Source organism: Gobio gobio, assembly GCF_949357685.1.
Source record: "Gobio gobio genome assembly, chromosome: 6".
Classification (NCBI taxonomy): domain Eukaryota; kingdom Metazoa; phylum Chordata; class Actinopteri; order Cypriniformes; family Gobionidae; genus Gobio; species Gobio gobio.
The window spans coordinates 33,762,163-33,782,666 of record NC_137102.1 but is presented as its reverse complement, the minus strand read 5'-3'; the positions used below and the strand labels follow the sequence as shown (position 1 = coordinate 33,782,666).

The 20,504-nt window shown below is 39.0% G+C and overlaps 2 protein-coding genes across 7 annotated transcripts; one reads left to right on the top strand and one right to left on the bottom strand.

The window, feature by feature from the left end:
• Nucleotides 1-256: 256 nt before the first annotated feature.
• On the top strand, nucleotides 257-13,635 carry eif2b5 (eukaryotic translation initiation factor 2B, subunit 5 epsilon). Of its 2 annotated transcripts, none has more exons than XM_079819473.1 (16): nucleotides 257-924; nucleotides 2,264-2,388; nucleotides 2,471-2,656; nucleotides 2,758-2,935; nucleotides 6,913-6,993; nucleotides 7,086-7,163; nucleotides 7,241-7,553; nucleotides 7,717-7,862; nucleotides 8,838-8,985; nucleotides 9,548-9,649; nucleotides 9,758-9,865; nucleotides 9,996-10,086; nucleotides 10,877-11,000; nucleotides 12,175-12,300; nucleotides 12,388-12,498; nucleotides 13,323-13,635. In XM_079819473.1, the coding sequence occupies exons 1-16, from the start codon at nucleotides 784-786 to the stop codon at nucleotides 13,380-13,382; spliced, it is 2,118 nt and encodes a 705-aa protein (XP_079675599.1). In that variant the 5' UTR covers nucleotides 257-783; the 3' UTR covers nucleotides 13,383-13,635. The 2 variants fall into 2 exon arrangements, with proteins under 2 accessions (XP_079675599.1, XP_079675600.1); XM_079819474.1 differs by having other exon boundaries at nucleotides 708-924; nucleotides 9,563-9,649.
• A 2-nt stretch (nucleotides 13,636-13,637) lies between these two features.
• On the bottom strand, nucleotides 13,638-20,093 carry mul3 (mitochondrial E3 ubiquitin protein ligase 3). Of its 5 annotated transcripts, XM_079819496.1 has the most exons (7): nucleotides 19,817-20,093; nucleotides 18,505-18,679; nucleotides 17,983-18,011; nucleotides 17,771-17,892; nucleotides 17,393-17,480; nucleotides 17,199-17,319; nucleotides 13,638-14,318 (listed from the first exon to the last, which is right to left on the bottom strand). In XM_079819496.1, the coding sequence occupies exons 4-7, from the start codon at nucleotides 17,885-17,887 to the stop codon at nucleotides 13,835-13,837; spliced, it is 810 nt and encodes a 269-aa protein (XP_079675622.1). In that variant the 5' UTR covers nucleotides 17,888-17,892; nucleotides 17,983-18,011; nucleotides 18,505-18,679; nucleotides 19,817-20,093; the 3' UTR covers nucleotides 13,638-13,834. The 5 variants fall into 5 exon arrangements, with proteins under 5 accessions (XP_079675622.1, XP_079675621.1, XP_079675619.1 ...); XM_079819495.1 differs by lacking the exon at nucleotides 17,983-18,011 and having other exon boundaries at nucleotides 17,771-17,889; nucleotides 19,817-19,990; XM_079819493.1 differs by lacking the exon at nucleotides 19,817-20,093 and having other exon boundaries at nucleotides 18,505-18,866.
• Nucleotides 20,094-20,504: the final 411 nt, after the last annotated feature.

The window sequence follows — 20,504 nt, the reverse complement described above, 5'->3', positions numbered from 1 at the left end:
GTGTGTAGACATATTTTATTATGTGTGTTATGAGGTGGTCCGCAAAATTTTTTGATTACAAATAGTGGTCCACACACACAAAAAGTTTGAAAACCCCTGCTCTAGTCTACCCTCAGAGTGAGGGTGCCTTGAACTAGGACCCTATTCACTGTTTTGGATTGCTTACCTGTTTCTTCAACAGTTTCCCTGTTTTTCATGTGACTCCTTCAACTGCAGGAAAATTGTTGTTTCCCATTGTTATCTCCTTGTTTGGTTACTCTATTGTCTGTTATCCTCTGAATAGGAGATGTATCTATTATAGTCCTAAGTGTTACTATTTTTGTACTATTTTCGTAGGCTACTCACTGTTTGCTCTACATTCTTTATTAAATACCTGCGATTTGGTTCATCTCTTGTCAAATTCTTTTCTTCTTCTTTTTTTATCAATTTGATGCACCCTTGCTAAATGAAAGTATACATTTTATAAAATAAAATAAAAAAATCTTAGCTTCATTGGTCCATTCTGAACCAGCGCTGAAAAAAGTAACTTGTGTCACGTGACAACTCAATTTATTTACGTTGCTCTTCAGCCGCAGCCTGGATAATAATTTAGAACTGAATAATTACACGGACGAACTGTAACCATGACATTAAACTGAAGTACGCAGTTAAGAGTTAAAACTGAAGAATTAATATTAGAAACATTATGCCGACTTACTAGAGACAACTTCCGGGTCACTAAACTCAAGCTTGTTGCAGCTGTATTGCGTTTCCCTTGACACACTGCGTACCCCGTTGACAAACATGGCAGGCAAGACAGGGAGACAGAGTCGCACTAGGAAGGCAGTGTCGGATAAGGATGAAGAGGAACAACCACTGCAGGCTGTTCTTATTGCCGACAGCTTCAACCGCAGGTTCTTCCCCGTGACCAAAGACCAGCCGCGGGTGAGTGAAGTGACCATCACTGCGAGCACATGTGTGGCATGTCTTGCTAACTCATCACTACAATACTGGACAGAGACATTCTCCAAACAATGTTTGTGGACATGCACTATGATAATAGAAGGGGGTCTTAAAATAGTATAAAGCATGCAATGCATTGTTGTTGTTTTTTATTGAATAACTTGACATATACAAAAATCATTAACATGAAAACAACAAGATACATCTTTGCATTAAAATGGATTGGTTTGGAAGTTGAAGCAAATGTAAAAATATTACATTTTTATCATGTGATGAGTTTTTATAGAGAGTACAAGATGTTATAAAACATATTTCTAATTGTTTTGTTTGAGAATTTAAATGGTTAGTTGACCCAAATATCTTTCATTCATCATCAGAATGCAACTTTAAAGATTAGTTAAATTTAAAATGAAAATTACCCCCTGATTTTCTCACCCTCAAGCCATCCTTGGTGTATATGACTTTCTTCTTTCTGATAAACACAATCGGAGTTATATTAATAAATATCCTGACGCTTCCAAGCTTAATAATGGCAGTGACGGGGTCCATTGAGTTTGAAGCTCAGAAAAGTGCATCCAATCCATCCAGCCATCATAAACGTACTCCACACGGCTCCAGGGGGTTAATAAAGGCCTTCTGAGGTGAATTGTGAAAAATATACATATAAACTTTATAAAGTAAAATATCTAGCTTCTGGCAGACCGCCTTCCATATTCAACTTGCGCAGATAGTGTAACTTGGCCTATGTCCGATGTCATACATCGGGCCAGTTTTGCTTTTTTCGTTAGTTGCTTACGGAAAGCGGTCCAGCAGAAGCTAGATATTTTACTTTATAAAGTTTTAAATATGGATATTTTTCTTATACAAACCTATCGATTCGCTTCAGAAGGCCTTTATTAACCACCCTGGAGCCGTGTGGAGTACGCTTATTATGGATAGATGCGCATTTTTGAGCTTCAAAATCTAGGGTACCATTTAATGCCATTTATTAAGCTTAGAAGAGCCAGGATATTTATTAATATAACTTAAATATTTTTTAATATTCATTGTATTCATCTGAAAGATGAAAGTCATATACACCTAGGATGGCTTGAGGGTGAGTAAATCATAGGATAATTTTAATTTTTGTGTGAACTATCCCTTTATTTCAGATTGTGAACATGGTAATTATTCAGTAACATTGAATGTATAAAAGTACTATGGTATAATCAGTGCCTGATAATTTACCATGGTATCACCAGATGACTTTTTTGGATCTGAAGGGCATTACTTGTTGATTTCTAGTCCATTTCTAGTATTCACTTTTGCTTTCTCCCATCAGGCCCTTCTGCCTCTGGCTAACGTCTCCATGATTGACTACACACTAGAGTTTCTGACATCTACTGGAGTGCAAGAGACGTTTGTCTTCTGTTGCTGGATGTCCTGCAAGATAAAGGAACACTTACAGTGAGACACTTTGGCATTTTATGTTGATTTTGGAGAATGTGTGTGATCCTGATGACTCAGAATTTGTTGTCTTACTTTACAGAAAGTCGAAATGGTGTCACCCCACATCTCCCAATATGGTCCACATCATCACTTCCGATCTATACCGTTCCCTCGGAGATGTATTAAGGGACGTGGATGCCAAAGCTCTTGTCCGCTCTGACTTTCTGCTGGTTTATGGGGATGTGGTGTCCAACATTGACGTTTCCCAGGCTTTACAGGAACACAGGTGAGTGTCATATCTCCGCAGGGAAACATACTCAGCCCTGCCTGTAAATGCCATTGTTTGGCATCTATATATCATTAAAAAAAAAAATTCTTTCTTGAAAGACAGCGGCGCAAAATGGAGAAGAATATCTCAGTGATGACCATGATCTTCAAAGAGTCCTCGCCCGGCCACAAGACTCGATCTGAATTCGATGACATCATAGTAGCTATGGACAGCAAGAGCAAGCGCATTCTTCATTACCAGAGAGCACATGCGTTAAAGAGACTTCAGTTCCCTATGGTGAGAGAGTTTACATTTAGTGCTGTGGGTGAATCTCCTGAAGTCTGTGAAGAACATTTTCAGCTTGCATCTCGAATACAGATTAGCCATTGACAGTTGAGTATCAGTTTCACAGGGACCGGAACATGGACATCTTTAGGTTTCATCACCATAGAGAAACATTGAAAGATCCGAAGCTCTCATTGGTTTGATGGTGTTTATGCTACAAAAATGATAAAACGATGTGCCTGGGGTACTGTAACACTGATTCCAGGTTTCCTGAGAGGATTTTCTGGGTGTCATACTCTCATTAAGTTACAATTAAAGTTAGTGAGTCCCTGCTAATGTACAAACTAGGCTTGCTATGATAGTAGGCGTTACCGGTGTTCAGACTCAACACCGGTTACATCACTTGCCCACCGTGGCACCGCCCCACCGTCGTTTTTATTTTTTATGGTAATAAAATAATTTAGTTCAGTTAGAGAACAGACAATACAAATAAAAACAATCAAACGTGTCTGCTTAATAATGATCCGACCGTGAGTCTCAGCACAAACGCAGCAGGAGTCAGATCTCATTCATCACGAGAGTGAGGAGCTGACAGAGATGATCGCAGAAGATTTGGTTACAAAGCGAAACGTAAAAACGCCTATTTAAGGGAGTTTGTCTTTTTTTTTTTCTTCTTAAGAATAATAGGCTAATGAACCCACAATTCGAGCAACCCGCTACCGAATTGGCGCAAATTCAAAACCGAAACTAAAATGTACACTTGCCGCAGAGCGCGTATTTACGGACAAACTATCATTCATTCATGGCGTGCGTCTCAATCAGCTCCCTAGTTCAGTAGTCAGGGCACTGATCAGGACATAACTCAAAGGGCTGACTCCCTGATCAGTGCCCTGACTACTGAACTAGGGAGCTGATTGAGACGCACCCATAGCCTCACAGAACGGACGAACTGTCATTCATTCATGGCCTCACAGAGCGCGCATTTACAGACGAACTGTCATTCACAGTGTGCGCGCACTGGCGCGTTTTCAGTTCATGCAAACGGAAGCTTAATTTTCATAGGAATTCATTGAAACCACTCTCTTTGCTCCGCTGCGTTATGAAAGCCCGAGCGGTCGTGTGCATGTTACTTTCGTTTAGATAGAATTAGAGATTTAAAAGCAGAGTCGTGATACCGGTATTACGGGAGTTGTCACACGTCGATTAACCGGTGGGAAAATGTCCTCACCGTCACATCCCTAGTACAAACCTAAATAGCTAACTGTTCTCCCGTCATGTACAATGTAGGTCAAAAACGCATAATTGAAGGTCTACATTTCAGTGCCTCTCCATATTAAACTGGTTAAATGTAAATTAATTTAATCTTACCCTGCGGTACATGAACGGTATTGGTCCTGGATGTTGTCATCTGCGATCGATCGACCGTATCATGAGGCTTCTCCCGCTTGCATTGTGATCTGTAAACCCTCGCTTCCAAATTAAGCTTATTACCCACCATATTTATATTAAAATCTTTTATATATCCCTCCATGGCATATTGAATGCGCCTCGACGAGAGGTGGTCCTTCTGTATCCAAAATGTATCAAAAACATCTTGGGACAAGGTTTTTACGCTGACAGCTGTCATTGTAAGACAGTAATAACTACGTTTTTTTGTCCGAGTTAGCAACAGTAACTAAACGGGGTAGGGCTTACCGATAGGTCAATTGTGTTTATTATGTGCACTGAAAAAAAGAAGAGGAAGCGAAAGAGGAGAATATGGACTTGGTCATGGCTGGGGGAAAAAAGAGGCCAACTTGGCATTGGCAAATGGAGCTTGTAAAGGGTTTGAATCAGATCAAATAATAACTCAACGGGGAATTTAATTAAAATGAAAGAGACTCGAATTACATATAAATAATTAAATGGGCCGTAAATATCAACTCTGCAGCGGATATTAATATCCGCACAATAGTGAAACACTATTTAACAGCCAGGTAACATAGATCGGCAGTTCAAGACATTAAATTCGTAAGCACATAACACAAGAACACTTATCTTTAAATACAAACAAAACTTTCTTGATTACTCTAACACGTAAAACTAATATCTAACACAAACACACGCACATTCACATGCGTTGCAGAAAGAAAGAAAGTGAGGATAGAATGAGTTTTAGGAGAGAGAAATTATGAAATCCCAAGCAATATATGCATTTATGACACATGACCTGAAGAAACCATCGATCATTAATTTCCCCTCCTATCGTTTCTTTGGCAAGGTTATTAAATTTGATCTCAATGCACCAGTTCAGTTATAATCTGGAGGTATTACTTGCGTTTGTGTCTCGTGTGTCGTCTTTGAATGGGGGATCCCGTTTTCCTGGCTGGAGAGGGGTTTTCCCAGTTCTTTGATTCGCTGAAGGTCTTGTCGTGTCTTTTGATCGACGTCTTGGGAAGCCAATCACGTGGCGTGTTGATGGCTGGATGGAAGTCCTGTGGGCGTAGTTTGAAGTTGACGTGCGCTGTTGTAGATTCGTTAAGAAACTTTGTGGTGAAACTTAACAGAACATGAGACTCAACGGAAAGAAAATAAACTTAAGTAAAAGAAAGGAAAGTGAGAGGAGAGTATTCAGATGGCCTGAATGAAATCGTTGTTTAACCCATTTTCTCTGATCTTGGTCAGCCACGATCGTTCTTGGGCGGCTCCTGGGACTGCACTGCGAACAGCTCTCAACTGGGCAGGACTCTCCTGAACTCTACTGTTCGTGTTCCGAGATTAAAACTCAAATACTTGCCCATCCCCTGGATGGGATCTAGCCAATTAGGGATCATCTAGGTTCAGGGGTGACTGTGTCTCCACCCCTCGCATAAAATTAGGTTATCTGTGGTCATTTAGTTTCCTGCTCTTAAGCAGAGAGTTCATTTAGATCTAATTTCTTACTAAAGGAACATGATCCATTCTACAAAGATTTCATTCAACTCATCTGTTGGATTATACACAAACAAACAAAAAGATAACAAGCATGATGCCTTTTCGTTCACTCATTCAATAGTTACATAATTACATGAATTGGGAGTGATATACATGCATAATGGTAATGTGTATCAGTTGTAGACACACTAACAAACTATGCCATTGAAGGCTATTTGAATGCAAGTCCAATAATCAATGATTTGATGCAGTTCATATGCAACACAGTTTCTGTGAGTTTGCTTGGAGGTTTTAGCTGTGTCACACGGAGTTCATTTACCGGTCATTGAGAAGACTGCGGTCTGGTTTTTTTCTTTGTCTTGTGATCACACCGAGTCTTTTGTTCTCTTTGTCTAAGTTTTGGTCAAAGTTCATAGGCAAAAAGTAATTATGTAGTATCTCCAGGCAGAATGGAGCCTACCTCTCTCTGTTGATAGATGGTTGATTTCCTGGGGTCTGGAGTTGAATTGGGCTTTGTAAGGGGATGTTCATTTGTGTCTGCACCCACAATTCCTACAAGCTTGAGGTAAATAGTTTTAAGTTTTAGCGCCATGTTGCGTTGATCAATACGCCAATTTCTATGGCATCACTGTCGAAGAGTAATTAGCTGGTCAAGTGGATTTACAGATTGTAGAGTTAACGAAAGTTATGAGCATTGTAATGTTTGAAGCGGATGTCATAACAAATGTCAGTAGACCGGGAAGATTTAAGCAACCGGTTCATTCATTAGTCCGTAAGATCTTACCTTCATGCTGTCGAAAAACAAACAGGAACTACATAAGGTCTATATGATTGCTAGGGGGTCTTGGTTGCTTACTAGCTACAAGTCTGTTGGTATAGAGAAATAGTAGCACTGCTTCGGTTTTACTTTTGAGTTTGTATTAATATTCTCAATGATGTCTTGAAAATCAGGCATTCAAACATATAATACTATAATATATGAATACATTCTCAGTCAGCTTGACAAAACAAATGAATATCATAAAAGCAGATAAAAATCATTGTAGTGATTATAGTTGTTTCTTCTTTTCACACAGAATATTTTCCATAGTGGAAGTGATGAATTTGAAATTAGGTTTGATCTTTTGGATTGTCATATTAGCATCTGTTCTCCACAGGTGAGTTGTGTTTTTTTTTGTGTTTTTTTTTTTTTACAGCTTTGTTTGTTTAACTTCTAAACATATTGCTTGATGAATATTGTGTAATGTAGGTTGCTGAGCTTTTCACAGACAACTTTGACTACCAGACAAAAAACGACTTTGTCCGTGGGATTCTAGTCAATGAAGAGGTATGAAACACAGTATCAAGAGACTTGCTTATTTTTTAATTCATATATGATCTTATAAAGGGTTTCTTTCCCCATAGATCCTGGGAAACCAGATCCACATGCATGTCACTAAAGATGGCTATGGGGCTCGTGTGTCTAACCTCCTCATGTACGACACAGTCTCTTCCGACATGATCCGGCGCTGGATCTATCCGATCACACCTGAGGCCAACTTTGCAGACCATGAAGGGCAGAGCTGTACACACTCTCGACATAATGTGTACCGTGAGCCTGGGGTCAGTCTGGGTCATGGCAGCCAGATGGAGGAAAATGTGCTTATTGGCCGAAATACAGTGATTGGAGCAAACTGCACCATATCAAACACTGTGATTGGAGCCAACTGTGTCATCGGTACTGTCTTTATAGTAACTGAATTAGTTTAAGTTCATGTTCATGCTTGCCAAAAGTCAGTTCAGTTATCATTCTTTATATCTTGCCATTTTTGAAAATGCCATATGACAATGTGAAAATCTGTTTGATTTGAGATCCTGCTAACTGCTTTTTGTCTATTTAGGAGACAATGTAACTCTGGAAAGAGCTTACATATGGAATAAAGTCCATATGGCCAACAATGTGAAGGTCAAGCAGTCAGTCATCTGTGATTGTGTAGAGGTGAAACACGGAGTCGTTTTGAATGACCAGTGTGTGCTCGCCTACAACGTAAGAAACATTCAGTTTGTTGCATATTAGGGGTGGGTGATCTTCAAAAAATGGCATATCATGATCTTATCTGAATTGCGATCGTCCCAATTTTGAGATGTACTATCCAGACTGGAACAAGCCTATGGACTTATCTATTTGCACAATTTAAAACACAGCATTGCATTAAACAATCAGTTGTCAAAATAGTAATTAAACCCTGAGTTAAACTTTAAAACACTGCATAGTTTTCACTGTATGAATTAAATGTACATTGATTTTTATTAAAACTACTAAAGTTATTCAGTCAAGAGCAGTAAGGGATTTTGTTTTTGTCTTGTGTTAAGCATTAATGACACCGACAACAGCAGGTATGTGCATTAGGCTTTAAGGCCGAATGCGTGGATCTAATATAATGACAAGTTTATTTCTGTTTATTCACTTAAGACATAACTGATTGTCTTTATGTAAATACTCACAAAGACAGACATTTTTACCATTTTGGTGCACACCTGAAACCCCAAGTATAATTTGCTTGTCTGTGTTTGGCTCTGTCTCGCAGCATGCACACAGAAAGCGTGTAGGGATCAGTCTCTTTCGCATGTCCCACAGGAGACTGCATTTTACGACAGTCACGTTACATGATTTGACGGATTTGGAGGTTAAGTTTTAAGGAGGGGCGAAAGCACACCACTTTAAAGGAAAGGAACAGTATGCGGCACAATGATCATTTTATCTTGATCATTATGTTTTCATAATCTTTGGAAGCCAAAAAAGAAACAACAGTTTGATTCATCACACATATTTTATATATATATTGAAGACATGAAAGTTAAACATAAAGGTGTCCAATTTTTTAGTTTGTTTTAAATGAGAATTGGGTCTCTACACTTGACTTAATCCTAGTTAATTTTACAGAGGCTAAATATTCTCCATATCATGTGTACAAATCAATCAGCTAGTTGCCTTGTTTTCTAACTAAATGTTGATATGCAGGTTGTGGTGGGTCCAGATATTACTCTTCAAGAAGGCACAGTTCTATCCATGCACCATCCAGATGAAGAGGATGATGATGAAGATGATGATGAGTTCTTGAGTGATGACCATGATGTTGGCTACAATAAAGACAAAATCAAACAGAAAGGTTTGTGCTCTTGTCTTTGGTTACACTTTATTTTAAGGGGTCATTGTTACAGTGTAATTATATATTTAAATACTAATATTAATATTAAGTAATATCAAGTAAATACATATACTTACTGTAGGGTTAGGGTTTGGATTAGGATTAGTTGCATGTAATTATGCTTTATTTATTGTTATTACTATGGTAAGTGCTTGTAACATATGTAACAAGGACACTAAAATAAAGTGTAATCTAAAAGGTTACACTTTATTTGAAGGTGTATTTGTTACACTGTGTAATTATACATTTAAGTACTGAGTAATATTAAGTATTACATGTACTTACTGTAGGGTTAGGGTTTGGTTTGGATTAGTTGCATGTAATTAAGAATAATTTATAGTTATTTCTACAGTAACTACATGTAACGTGTAACATAGGACACTAAAATAGTGTTACTAAATAAAGTGTGTTCTTATATAGAACAGATAATCAGGGATAATCTTCAACAGAATGAATGTTGACAAGGAACGTTATTGCTATAAAACATTTTCACAAAGTGTGATTTAGCACTGTGTTTTGTCAGTGTTTAATCCAGCAGAGGTGGGTTCAGAGGGTAAAGGATATAGATGGAAAACCAGCAGTCTTGATGAGACAGAGGAAGATGAGCTTGCTGACTGCATTTGGGGTGAGAGTCTGGAACGACATAAGGACCGTTTTAAATTTTGAGTGAACTAATGCTTTCGTTTAAAAAAAAGGAATTAAACGGGCCTTCATGGGGATGTCATGTTTCCAGGTCTAGTGTTAAATCCTGACCCAGACAGTGACAGTGAAAGTGAGGTCAGTGAGGGATCACATGACCCGGGAAGCCACACTGCATCACCTGAATTGGATGATGTCAAAGGTGAGAATTGTAAACATGAAATACCACATTGCTAAATCCATGTTACATGCATATTTTCCAGAGCTCGATTTAACCTTTCCGCGATCACTGAGAACTCCCAGTTTTATACCAACCTTTCTTTTCCTATCAGTGTTTCAGAATGAGGTTCATGGTACGTTACAGAGAGGGTTGGATGAGAACATAGGCTGTGACAATCTGGTTCTTGAGATTAACTCACTCAAGTAAGTTAAAGTTACAAAGATCCACTTATTTAAACTCATTTTGCAAATCCAAATGCTGTTATTTAATCCATGGCACACAAGAGGAGATTATTTGCAGTAGGTTCACAGATGGTGACCTCAGCTGTCAAGCTACAAAAAGAAAAAGAAAACTCTATGAAAGTATCATAAAAGTAGGCCATATAAAAGTGAAATGCATTCCAAGTTTTCTGAGGCCATTGTATGAGGAACAGACCAAAAGTGCATTGCTTTCTGAAAAGAGAAGCCAAAACATTTAAATCGCTCCATGATGGCTCGCTGCAGTATAGAACATAAAACCCGCCCTCTCCATGTAATCGAATGGTATATGAGCCAAACAAAAAAGTCCAATTTCACTTCAAATAATTTTTTTAGGTATTTCTCATCACACAGACATATGCTCAAGTGTTAGTTTTTCCAATAAGTTTGGTTTTAGTTAGTTCTCAGATGCTATAAAATGGGGTGTAACATCATGATTGGCAGCTGTGCTTGCGATTGAGTATGCGTGAGTGTGGGCGGGACCTTGATGCTGCGGCTTCACTCGGTATCACGCTCCAAACAACGCAATCACCGCAAGATGTCAACACTTATTTTTGGGATATTTTGCCTTTATTTTTCTGTAGTAGTAAGGAAGTATAGACACATCATCCAGTAAATCATCCACTTACAGTAAATGGATTCCTTTTCAATTTGTTCCTCACATAAAACTAGTGTATGGCTTCAGAAAACTTGAATCAACTTTCAAACGCAGGTAAATGTCATTGTCACTTCTCAGGTATGCCTACAACATTACGCTGAAGGAAGTAATGCAGATCTTGATGAGAGTTGTGCTCGAGTTTCCTTTCCACCAGCAGGGGGAACAGATAACCTCAGCTCAGTATTCATCACACCTGCTCCCTGTGAGTATGTCCGTTTGATATGTACAGGGATTACATTTTTAAAAACTTTCAAAAGACTGAGTTTTTTTCAGGCTGCATCACATTCCTTTAACCATCACTTTAAATATTTGTACCCAATAACATTTTAAGGGAAGATGATGATTTAGAACGGCTTTTCAATTGCCAATTTGCGTGATTTCAAATCTGTTTTTAATCAATGAAATAAAACTGATGCTTTTGCAAATGTGTGCAATGCTTGACGCATGTTTTAGGTAGGTATACAATCTATCAGCCATTTACAGAACACCGCACATGACATGTGGAAAAAAAATATTGTGTCTACAAATTAAGAATTCGTTCTCATTTTTAAATATTGGCCATAAATTAATTTGTTTTCCTTTTTCATTAAAACGGGGCCACAAATTAAGAATTCATTCTCGTTTTCAGTAAATCGTGGCCACGAAATAAGAATTTGTTCTCTTTTTTGTTAAATCTTGGCCATGAATTAAGAATTCGTTCTCTCATTTTATTAAATCGTGGCCATGTTGATCTAATTTGTTCCCTCGTTTCGTTTTAACTTACGATTACTTAAGTTAAAACGAGGAAACTTAGTAAAACATGCTGACGTATTAATAAGTCATGGCTACAAATTGTTGATTTGTTGCCATGATATGTTTTTTTTTTTCCCTGCATGACGTGTGGGGCTCTATAGCCATCTGCACACATTTTCATTTCATTTTATCTTGAAACCGCAAACAATGTTTTAAGTGAACATTTTAACCTAACAAAGAACAAAAAAGTGCACTACTTGACACTTAGCTAAATGCCTGATATGCTTGGCTAAACCTGATACACGTTTCAATCATTATTGTTCGTTTTTGCCCATGATGTTTTAATAATGAAAATTATATTAATGTTAATTAATAAAATACATTTAAAATGTTTGTGTGTGGGGAAAAAGGCATGTCATATTCTTCTCATATTCATATAGACAAGGTGAGAATTAGTTTGGGGGGCACTTTTGTTGATTTTGGTGACATTTTTGCCATAAACCCAAAATCTAGATCTGCACTGATCTCATACTTGGCCTCTCTGATATCCAGTTAATGGAGAACTTTAATCAATGGATGTGTATGGTTTTAAGTTGGATGCTTCTCCTCTACATTCAATAGTCCCTGTATTTTTTTCCTCACAGTTGTTAAAGAAGTGGGCGCCAGTCTTCAAGAACTATGTGAAGAGATCTCAAGACCAAATGGACTGTCTGACTTCCATGGAGGAGGTTTTCCTTGAACGTGACACTCATTGGGCTGCTTTGGTCAAAGTGAGCTGCCTCTTTTTCTGCAGTCAACCACAACACAGGTTCTGTGTCTGTCGCTGGCTGATCGTATGTAATGTCTGTCCACTTTAGGTGCTGATGAGTATGTACCAGCTGGAGATCTTGGAGGAGGATGTCATCATGCGCTGGTTCACTCAGGGTGTCACCACAGACAAGAGCCAACAACTCCGCCGTAATCAAGGGGTTGGATTCTTTGTTTATTTGCTGTAAAATTAATCAGGCCCTAGTAATATTACTGTGAATAGAGCCAGAGCCGAGGCCGTGTAACTTCTTGACAAGTTCTTCATTAGATGTCACCTTGTGTGAATAGCTGTTTCTCCACTGTCAGGCCAAAAGCAAACATGTTAGCACATGTCAGCACCAGTCGTGTTTCCACTGTCACTTCCGGGGCCCACCAAATACCTTCGTCCAAAGCTGGCCCACTGGGGCTTGAGGAGTGGTCATGAAAAAAGGTGGAGTTTACCTGAGTCAGGAGACGGTTAGTCTCGTGTAGCCAAACCTTCAGACTGCAGAAGGTCTGGACACTTTTGCAGCTTTCATTGGTCAATGACTGCCCAAGGGGACGTTTGACAGACATGTAACGCAACCAATCACAGTTTTGTTCCACGTCATGTTTAGGGACGTGAAAATGTAAAGTTGATGTCCCTGCAATAACAGAGCGTTCACTTCAGTCCTGCTCATTTTGCATAAGTTTTCAGCTGGTAAAATGGTGGAGTTACTGGCCCGACAGTGGAAATGCAACTGAATTTTGGCCTCAGTGCTTGAGGTCCGAGGCCATTGGCCCTGCCCGGCACACTGTTAGTCCTGGCCCGGCACACTGTTAGTCCTGGCCCGACAGTGGAAAAGACACAAATGCAAGCAAAAGAACGTGGGAAAGTTGTGAAGACGGTGTGAATTATCAAAATCACACAATGCCAGAAGAGTAACCAGAACAACTTTTCTGGGAATTGACTGTGAAAGAGGACTCCGTTAACTTGGAATTGTTCTTATGTCTTGTCTCTCCACAGCTCTTGAAGTTCATTCAGTGGTTAGAGGAGGCTGAGGAGTCCTCAGAGGGAGACGAATGAATGTTAACCATCGCGAGTGTGACTCAAACACTTTGGACAGTCATCCATACAATTTACACACCTACACGTCATGGCATCTTCTCCCTGTGGTGACTTATTTTGCAGCCAAAAATGAAAATTTACATAATGTTATTTACCTTCAATGTTGTTGTTGTGTTGTTCTTTCTTCTTTGGAAGTTATTTTTTAAGAACAAACTCATTGGACCCCATTGTCCACAACAGAATTATAGTGATTAAAGTCAACATGATCACCCGTGAGTTGTGAATAGTTTTTAATATTAGTGACATAATCAAACAAGGTATCTGAAATATTACATTCGCAAAAAAAGAGAAATGCTGATATAAGGATAGTTTGGATCACTTGGAGTATACTAGGGCTTGAAAAATATGTTCTCTAGCAAAACTGAAATAAAATCAAAGAATGTAGTATGATTTTTTTTAATAACAGTCGGCTAGTTTTTTTTATCCTTAAGACTACTGTGGATAAAACCCACTAAGAGTGCAGACCCTGATATTCCAAACAGAGCCGTTAACCCCTTCCACATGCTAGCGCTGTTCTCGTGTCGCTGCATGAAGCTCCTATAATCACTGGGGATCAGGACGTAGCTGCGGCCGTCTTTAGGTGGTTGTAACCTCATGACCTTATCCTGCTCCAGCACAAGCTCCCCGAATCCTGTGAGGGACACCCCCACACGCAGCAGCTCCTCACGCTCTTCTTGGGCCAAAGGCTTCTCCCCACTCAATTCGTTCAAAACAACATCTACCAGCCCCTCTTTAGCATTCCTGAGGCGCTTGTGCACCTGCTCGAGGTAATCGCCAGACGCCTGCAGAGGCGAGTCCACTCGGACCGAAATCTCACTGATGTATGATCCGGGCTGGATCAAGCTGAAGGGCACTGTGCTGGTGGTCTGCTGCTTGTTCACTTTTTTGGAGACCCTGTGCGGAAGATGTTTTTTTCATGCTTTATCATAAAATCTTACATGCATAGCTTAAATTGCTTTGTACAGAGATAATGACGCAATACTGTGTTTCAGCTACACTAAGTAACAGTTACAGGGAAGGACTATCCTCTGGTTTCACAGACAAGGCTTAAAGGGATAGTTCACCCAAAATTGAAAATTACCCCATGATTTACTACGAATACGATGTAGCAACAATGACCCGATTGAATCAGATTTTGGCCGAATGCATACGTCACCGGATGGGCCTTTGCACAGTCTCTCGTGACTTTCCTAATCAAATCAGCCATAAACAGAGGTCTTTGTGTGTGTGATAGGGATATATCGAAGTTAATTAACAACCCGGACAAAGAATGGAGTCTGTCCAAAAGAATGGAGCCATGATGTCTAGCGAATGGTATAGCCTAAAGGCATTCACATGACTTCACGTCCGCAAACACACACACAGCACGCGGGAATGAAGACAATTCTTGCACACACACGTGTTACTTAAAACATGTGGACTAAAAGAACTGTCTCAATAATGTTCAAATATATATAATCCGTTGATTTCATGTCTTTATACAATGTATTAGAATAACTAGGAAGTTTACTGTATGTAAATCAAAACCTGTATGCCAGTAACTGTGATAATCTTGTATATCTGTACGCGCAAGTCGCAGAATGACCGTTCTAAGTATCTCTGGTATCGCAAAAACCTGACTATGCCAAATCTTGTTCACAAATCACAACAAGATGCATAATTTCAGAAATACCAGTTTTCTGAAGAAATAGAGGCTTAGAATTTCCACCCTATTGATTAACTAAGAGGAGGGGGGGGTTCAGAGAACAATGAAACACTCGCGCCTTCTCTCTCTCCACGGATGTGATTGGATCCTTCCATCTGTCTGGGCTCGGCCACTCCGTCTATAAGAACAGAAGTTTATCATTAACTTTTTGCACTCCGCCATCCCGAGGACGACCACCCTGGCCTTCACCCCCTCCCCTTGAGAGAAGGATCCCTTTGGCAGCCAGCCAAGAGAGAGAGGCCTGCAAACTTCTGGAGCGACTTTCCTGAACTTCACAGAAAATTATCCCGGACACTCACCTCCGTAGCGAACTTCCACGAAGATTCGAACTCAGACACGTACACGAGAGAGCCTAATGCAAGTATTATATTTCACCTTTAACTGCTTGTACGAGGTTGTCTTAATTAATCCTGATTCACGAAATCATAAATGTCTGAAGGGCTTTGGTGAAGTGATTTAACTGTCTGTCTCTCTCTCTCGTGGATTCTCTTTCCATCATTCTTTTCCTGTTGATTTTATTCGTTAACTTTGATTTTTCCTTGTTTGTACCATATCGTTCGTTTCTCCTATATATATATATATATATATATATATATAATATGCATATTTACCCCCATGTGATTCGTAGCTTTGTATTCTGTAGTTGTTTTATTAAAACCCAATAATTGCATTAAATTGAATCCGTATTGTTTTGCTCACAAATCTCGAAGTCACTGAAGCGTAAGATCTTAGCTACCCATTTAAGCTTGATTTTCCTGTAGTACTACTTCAGTAGTACAAATTGTACAAACATAAGAGATATTATTTGTCCTGATCAAACAGATCAATGTTTCTTAAGGTTTGTAAGATTGATAATTGATGAAGAAATCAATTTGGATAAAGGTTACTTTTAAATGATTAAAGGTTCCGTTATACGTTAATTTTTGTCTGTACAACCAGCAAATCATATTCATAGACTCATGAATATTCATACCATTTGAATTAATTATTCCCCAAAACTTATTGTTGTTACAACGATAAGAGATATTAAAAAACTTTATATTATAAAAGCAGTGAATGGAGGACAGTATTTTGAAGCCCGCCCAAAAAAGTGCATCCATCCATCATAAACATACTCCAGGCTCCAGGGGGTTTATAAAGGCCTTCTGAAGCAAATCAATGGGTTTGTGTAAGAAAAATATCCATATTTTAGGCTTTAAAAACTAAAATAACTAGCTTTTGGCAGACTGCCTACACAAGTTGACTCACCAAAAGAGTAACCCCTGAGCGATGTAGCATAAACTTGACGTCTCTCGCAGTTCAAACAAATAGGGCTGGGCAAACTCAATCCTCAACCCTAATATCAAAATCCTCAGACATTTCTCTTTAAAAATTCTTGTTTTAGACTTTAATTCGTTACTGGTGTTTTGTTTTGCTCTATCCTCTACGTTTCCGCATTTGTCATTACGCTATATGTCGGGTCAAAGGTTACTCAAGTTAAATCCGGAGCACTCTCCCCGTAAATCAATGCGTACGGCTGTCTGTCGGAAGTTTGTTATTTTAGTTTATAAAGTTTTAAATATGGTTATTTTTCTTACACAAATGCACTGTTTCACTTCAGAAGGCCTTTATTACTAATTATTTCTAATTTATTACCCAGAGCCGTGTGGAGTACTTTAATGATGGATGGATGCGCTTTTTGGGGCTTCAAAATCTCACCCCCCATTCACTGCCATTTGTCTGTGGTGTGACTCAACTCAAACACATTTACTTGCAGGGACTTTAAGCTTCGCCCCAGACTAAAATGGATGTTTGAGCGGTTTTAACTGAAAGCAACTTGCATATCTTAAAATATGTCCGTGCCATTGTTTTGTCTCAAGATGCACACCGGTAATGGTGTTATTATAAGGCATGTTTATTAAAGTTACTTAAATGTCCGAATTGAACTAAGGCTTTATCCAAGCCATGTCTGAGAAACCAGGCCTACATCTGCTATTTATTGAGAAGTCACTTCATAATGCCCTTCAGCCTTGGTTAAACTCATACCCAATTGCCCAAACAAGCTAAATGATTGGCAGTGAAGCATTTACCATGACTTCAGAACAGAGTTCCAGTATTTCCAGTGCTCATGCACGGTAATCTTTTGAACGACACCATAACACCGTGGCACATACTGGCTGGAGATGGGCTCTCCAATGGCCTGCACCAATCCTGCAATGGAGGCAAAATAAAGATGCATAAAAGCCGTTTCGAAGTATGAGGTGTTATTTAGTAGTTTATCTACCTTCTACAGCAACATAATTAAGTCTCTTGTTGGTTGATGCTTTCAGAATCCTGAGCAGGTGGTGGTCCGCTTGAAAGTTTGGTATCTCCTGCAAAGTGGAAGAAACAGGCCAATGTTTGAATGGACAAACTTTTATGAAAATATTCTAATTTAGCGGACTCATTCTTTCACACTTTCATTCAAAGAGACTTGCAGTTAACTTTCATATATCCTGCCTGGAGGAAACTGAGGATAATTGTCTTCAAAGACACAACGACGATACTTTATGAATCAGCACTTCTGGGTTTGGATCTACAACCTGCTTAGATCTAGGCTACACTACACCAGTGTTTAATTCTTCTATTACTTTGCAAGTAACAGTGATGGGGAAATCATTACCTTCAGCTTCTGTATTTCTTGTCTTTTTTCACAGTACAGTTTATAAAACAGCCCAGAGAAGGCGAAGCAGGATCCCGCACATATGACGGTCAGTGGGTTAAGGAGAGCATCACTCATTTCTGCTGTGGAGAAAGAGACTCACAAATGTTTAGTTGTAAAACATGGTAAACCATCCTTTTTACTATGTTAAAACCATGGTTAATAATACCTACCAGTTTCTGCACAATCAATAGCAATGGGGCTGGCAAAAATTGTCACATTTTAGAAGAGTTTTCGTGTTTTTTTAAAATATGATCATACAATTAAGTAGCCTAAAGAGTTATTTAAATCTGTAGATGAAACAAGGAAACAAACCCATATTCTAAACTAGTTTTGTTTTCGTTTCATTTCACGTGATGTTTGAGAACAGATCCAGTACAACCATGCCTTTTACTCGACAACAAAATTTTAAATCACAATTTATAGTGTTGATTTAATGTAGTGACGTCTCACTTAAACAATACATTAGCAAAACAACAGGTAAGTTACAGACAAATGTGAACCACAGCGAAAGTAAAACACTTAACGTTAGCTTACGGTGAATCAGGAAACAACGGCTAACGTTAGTTGTTCAAACTTAATACTATGAACACTTGTTTGATTATACTGCATTTAACGTATATTACGTATTATATTTACTGCAATCTTTAGAATATGCTAGATGAATGGTTTTCTCCAGGATTATCTTTTCTCACCTGAAGTTTATTACACAAACATCCAATCAATCCGTCGTCAGTTGAGTTAGATACATTACACTGTGAATCTGTCTGTCCAAAGGAGGGCTGTGAGTGTGTGTGTGAAGCAGGTGATAAAAGTAAAGACACTCCCACAGAAACACAATCCGTTGCTGCGTCCCAATTCGCATACTATCTGTAGTAAATAGTATTCGAAAAAAGAATTAGTATGTCCCAAATCTTAGTATGTTGAAAAAAGTATTCCAAAGATTCCCGGATGGTCTACTATTTCCGGTCAGAATCCGAAGTGCAGATCGATGCGCACTCTACGGCTGATATTGCCCACAACCCATTGCGAGATGGACGAGGATTCGATTAGAACTACAAACGCGGATAAAAAGTGTTTAAAAAAACTACAAACATGACGGTTACGCGAGTCTGACGGTTAAGTGGAGAGGATTAGATAAAGTGGTTTGAGTGAGCAATTATCAGTATTTAACCTGACGAAAATATATTTATTCAATATTATCCACATTATATTTCTCCTTCAGCAGCATTGAGAACTTTTGTAATGATACGTTTGGCCATTAACTTTGCAAACACATGAGAGGAGTCTCTGCATTAAAGACCCACGAAAGGCAGATCAACGAGCGACTACATTTCTCTCCGATACGGTAGGAAATTAAATTGAAAGTGGGGGATTTGAACTGTGACGATGATTGACAGGGCAGTTTAAACGGTGACGGGATGCACGTAACAGAGTCCGTTAAAGATGACGAAGTAGTATGTCCCAAAGCTTGCATACTCTTCTGCTACACACTCAAAAGTATGTACTTTTTCTTCACAAAAAGAGTACATACTTTTAGGACGTAGTATAAGTAGGCGAATTGGGACGCAGCCCGTGTATCATTCGTTCAGTCGATTTTTGATTTAATATTGAAAGTTGAAAAATTAGAAAACAGCTCGGTTTTCATTTTTTCGTTTTTTTTCCAGAAAAACGAAAAACGATATTTCGACTTGATTTTTCGTTCAGAGGTAGAAAAATAAATAAACAGTTTGAATATCCGATTTCTACACGTGGGCGGGAATTATACGCCCCTTTCTGCTGATTGGTCAGCCGAAGATCAAACTATTCCGTCATCGGTTCTTCCTCAGTTCCGCACAGCAGAATAAAAGTCATGCGCTTCTGCAGCTGGACGGATTTTTAACGCATTTATTGCAACTACATTTCATATTTTTCTCATCAAACAACCAGACTAACGAATGGCTCGACACAACCCGTCCCGCGGGGCAGAGCCTAGACAGGGCTTTCGTCTGTGTAGATATTATTCACCTCTTTGCATCAGCTGGCAGTATATGACGGCTGTCATCATAGATATACATAATAAAGGCTAGATGTCTTACGGCGGGTCTGTGTCCCAATTCAAGTGCTGCGTCCTTTGAAGGCCGTGTCTTTTGAAGTGCGCGGCCGACGCAGCCTTCAAAGGACGCACCGAGACTCGTTTACAGTGGAAGGTATAGCGGATTGCGTCACCGCGGCGCGGCGCGACGAAGGCTGTCCCAATTCATAGGTCCTTCGAAGGCTCCTTCAAAATACGGCCTTCTTCTTCTTTTCAAGTTTAATGGCGGTTGGCAAACCAAACTTAAATGGTGCATTCCCGCCACCTACTGGAGTGGACTGTGGATAACGTTATGGTAGTAGTGACCTAAATCCTGTTACTTAAATGAGTGTCTTTTAAGAAATTAAATACTTCTTCATATATTTTAAGTTGCTTTGGGCCATTACCTAATAATGCTTTGATAGAAAAAACTTCCATTTCCATTACTCTTAATGCTTGAAATAATTTAAATCTTTCTCTTGCATAAGCCTCACATTTTAATAATACATGTTCTACTGTTTCCATATTTTCCGAACTACATTTTTCACAATACCCAGTCTGGTGTTTCCCAATCCTGACCAAACTTTGATTTAGTAGACAATGGCCTATGCGCATTCTTGAAATTATAACCTCCATCCTCCT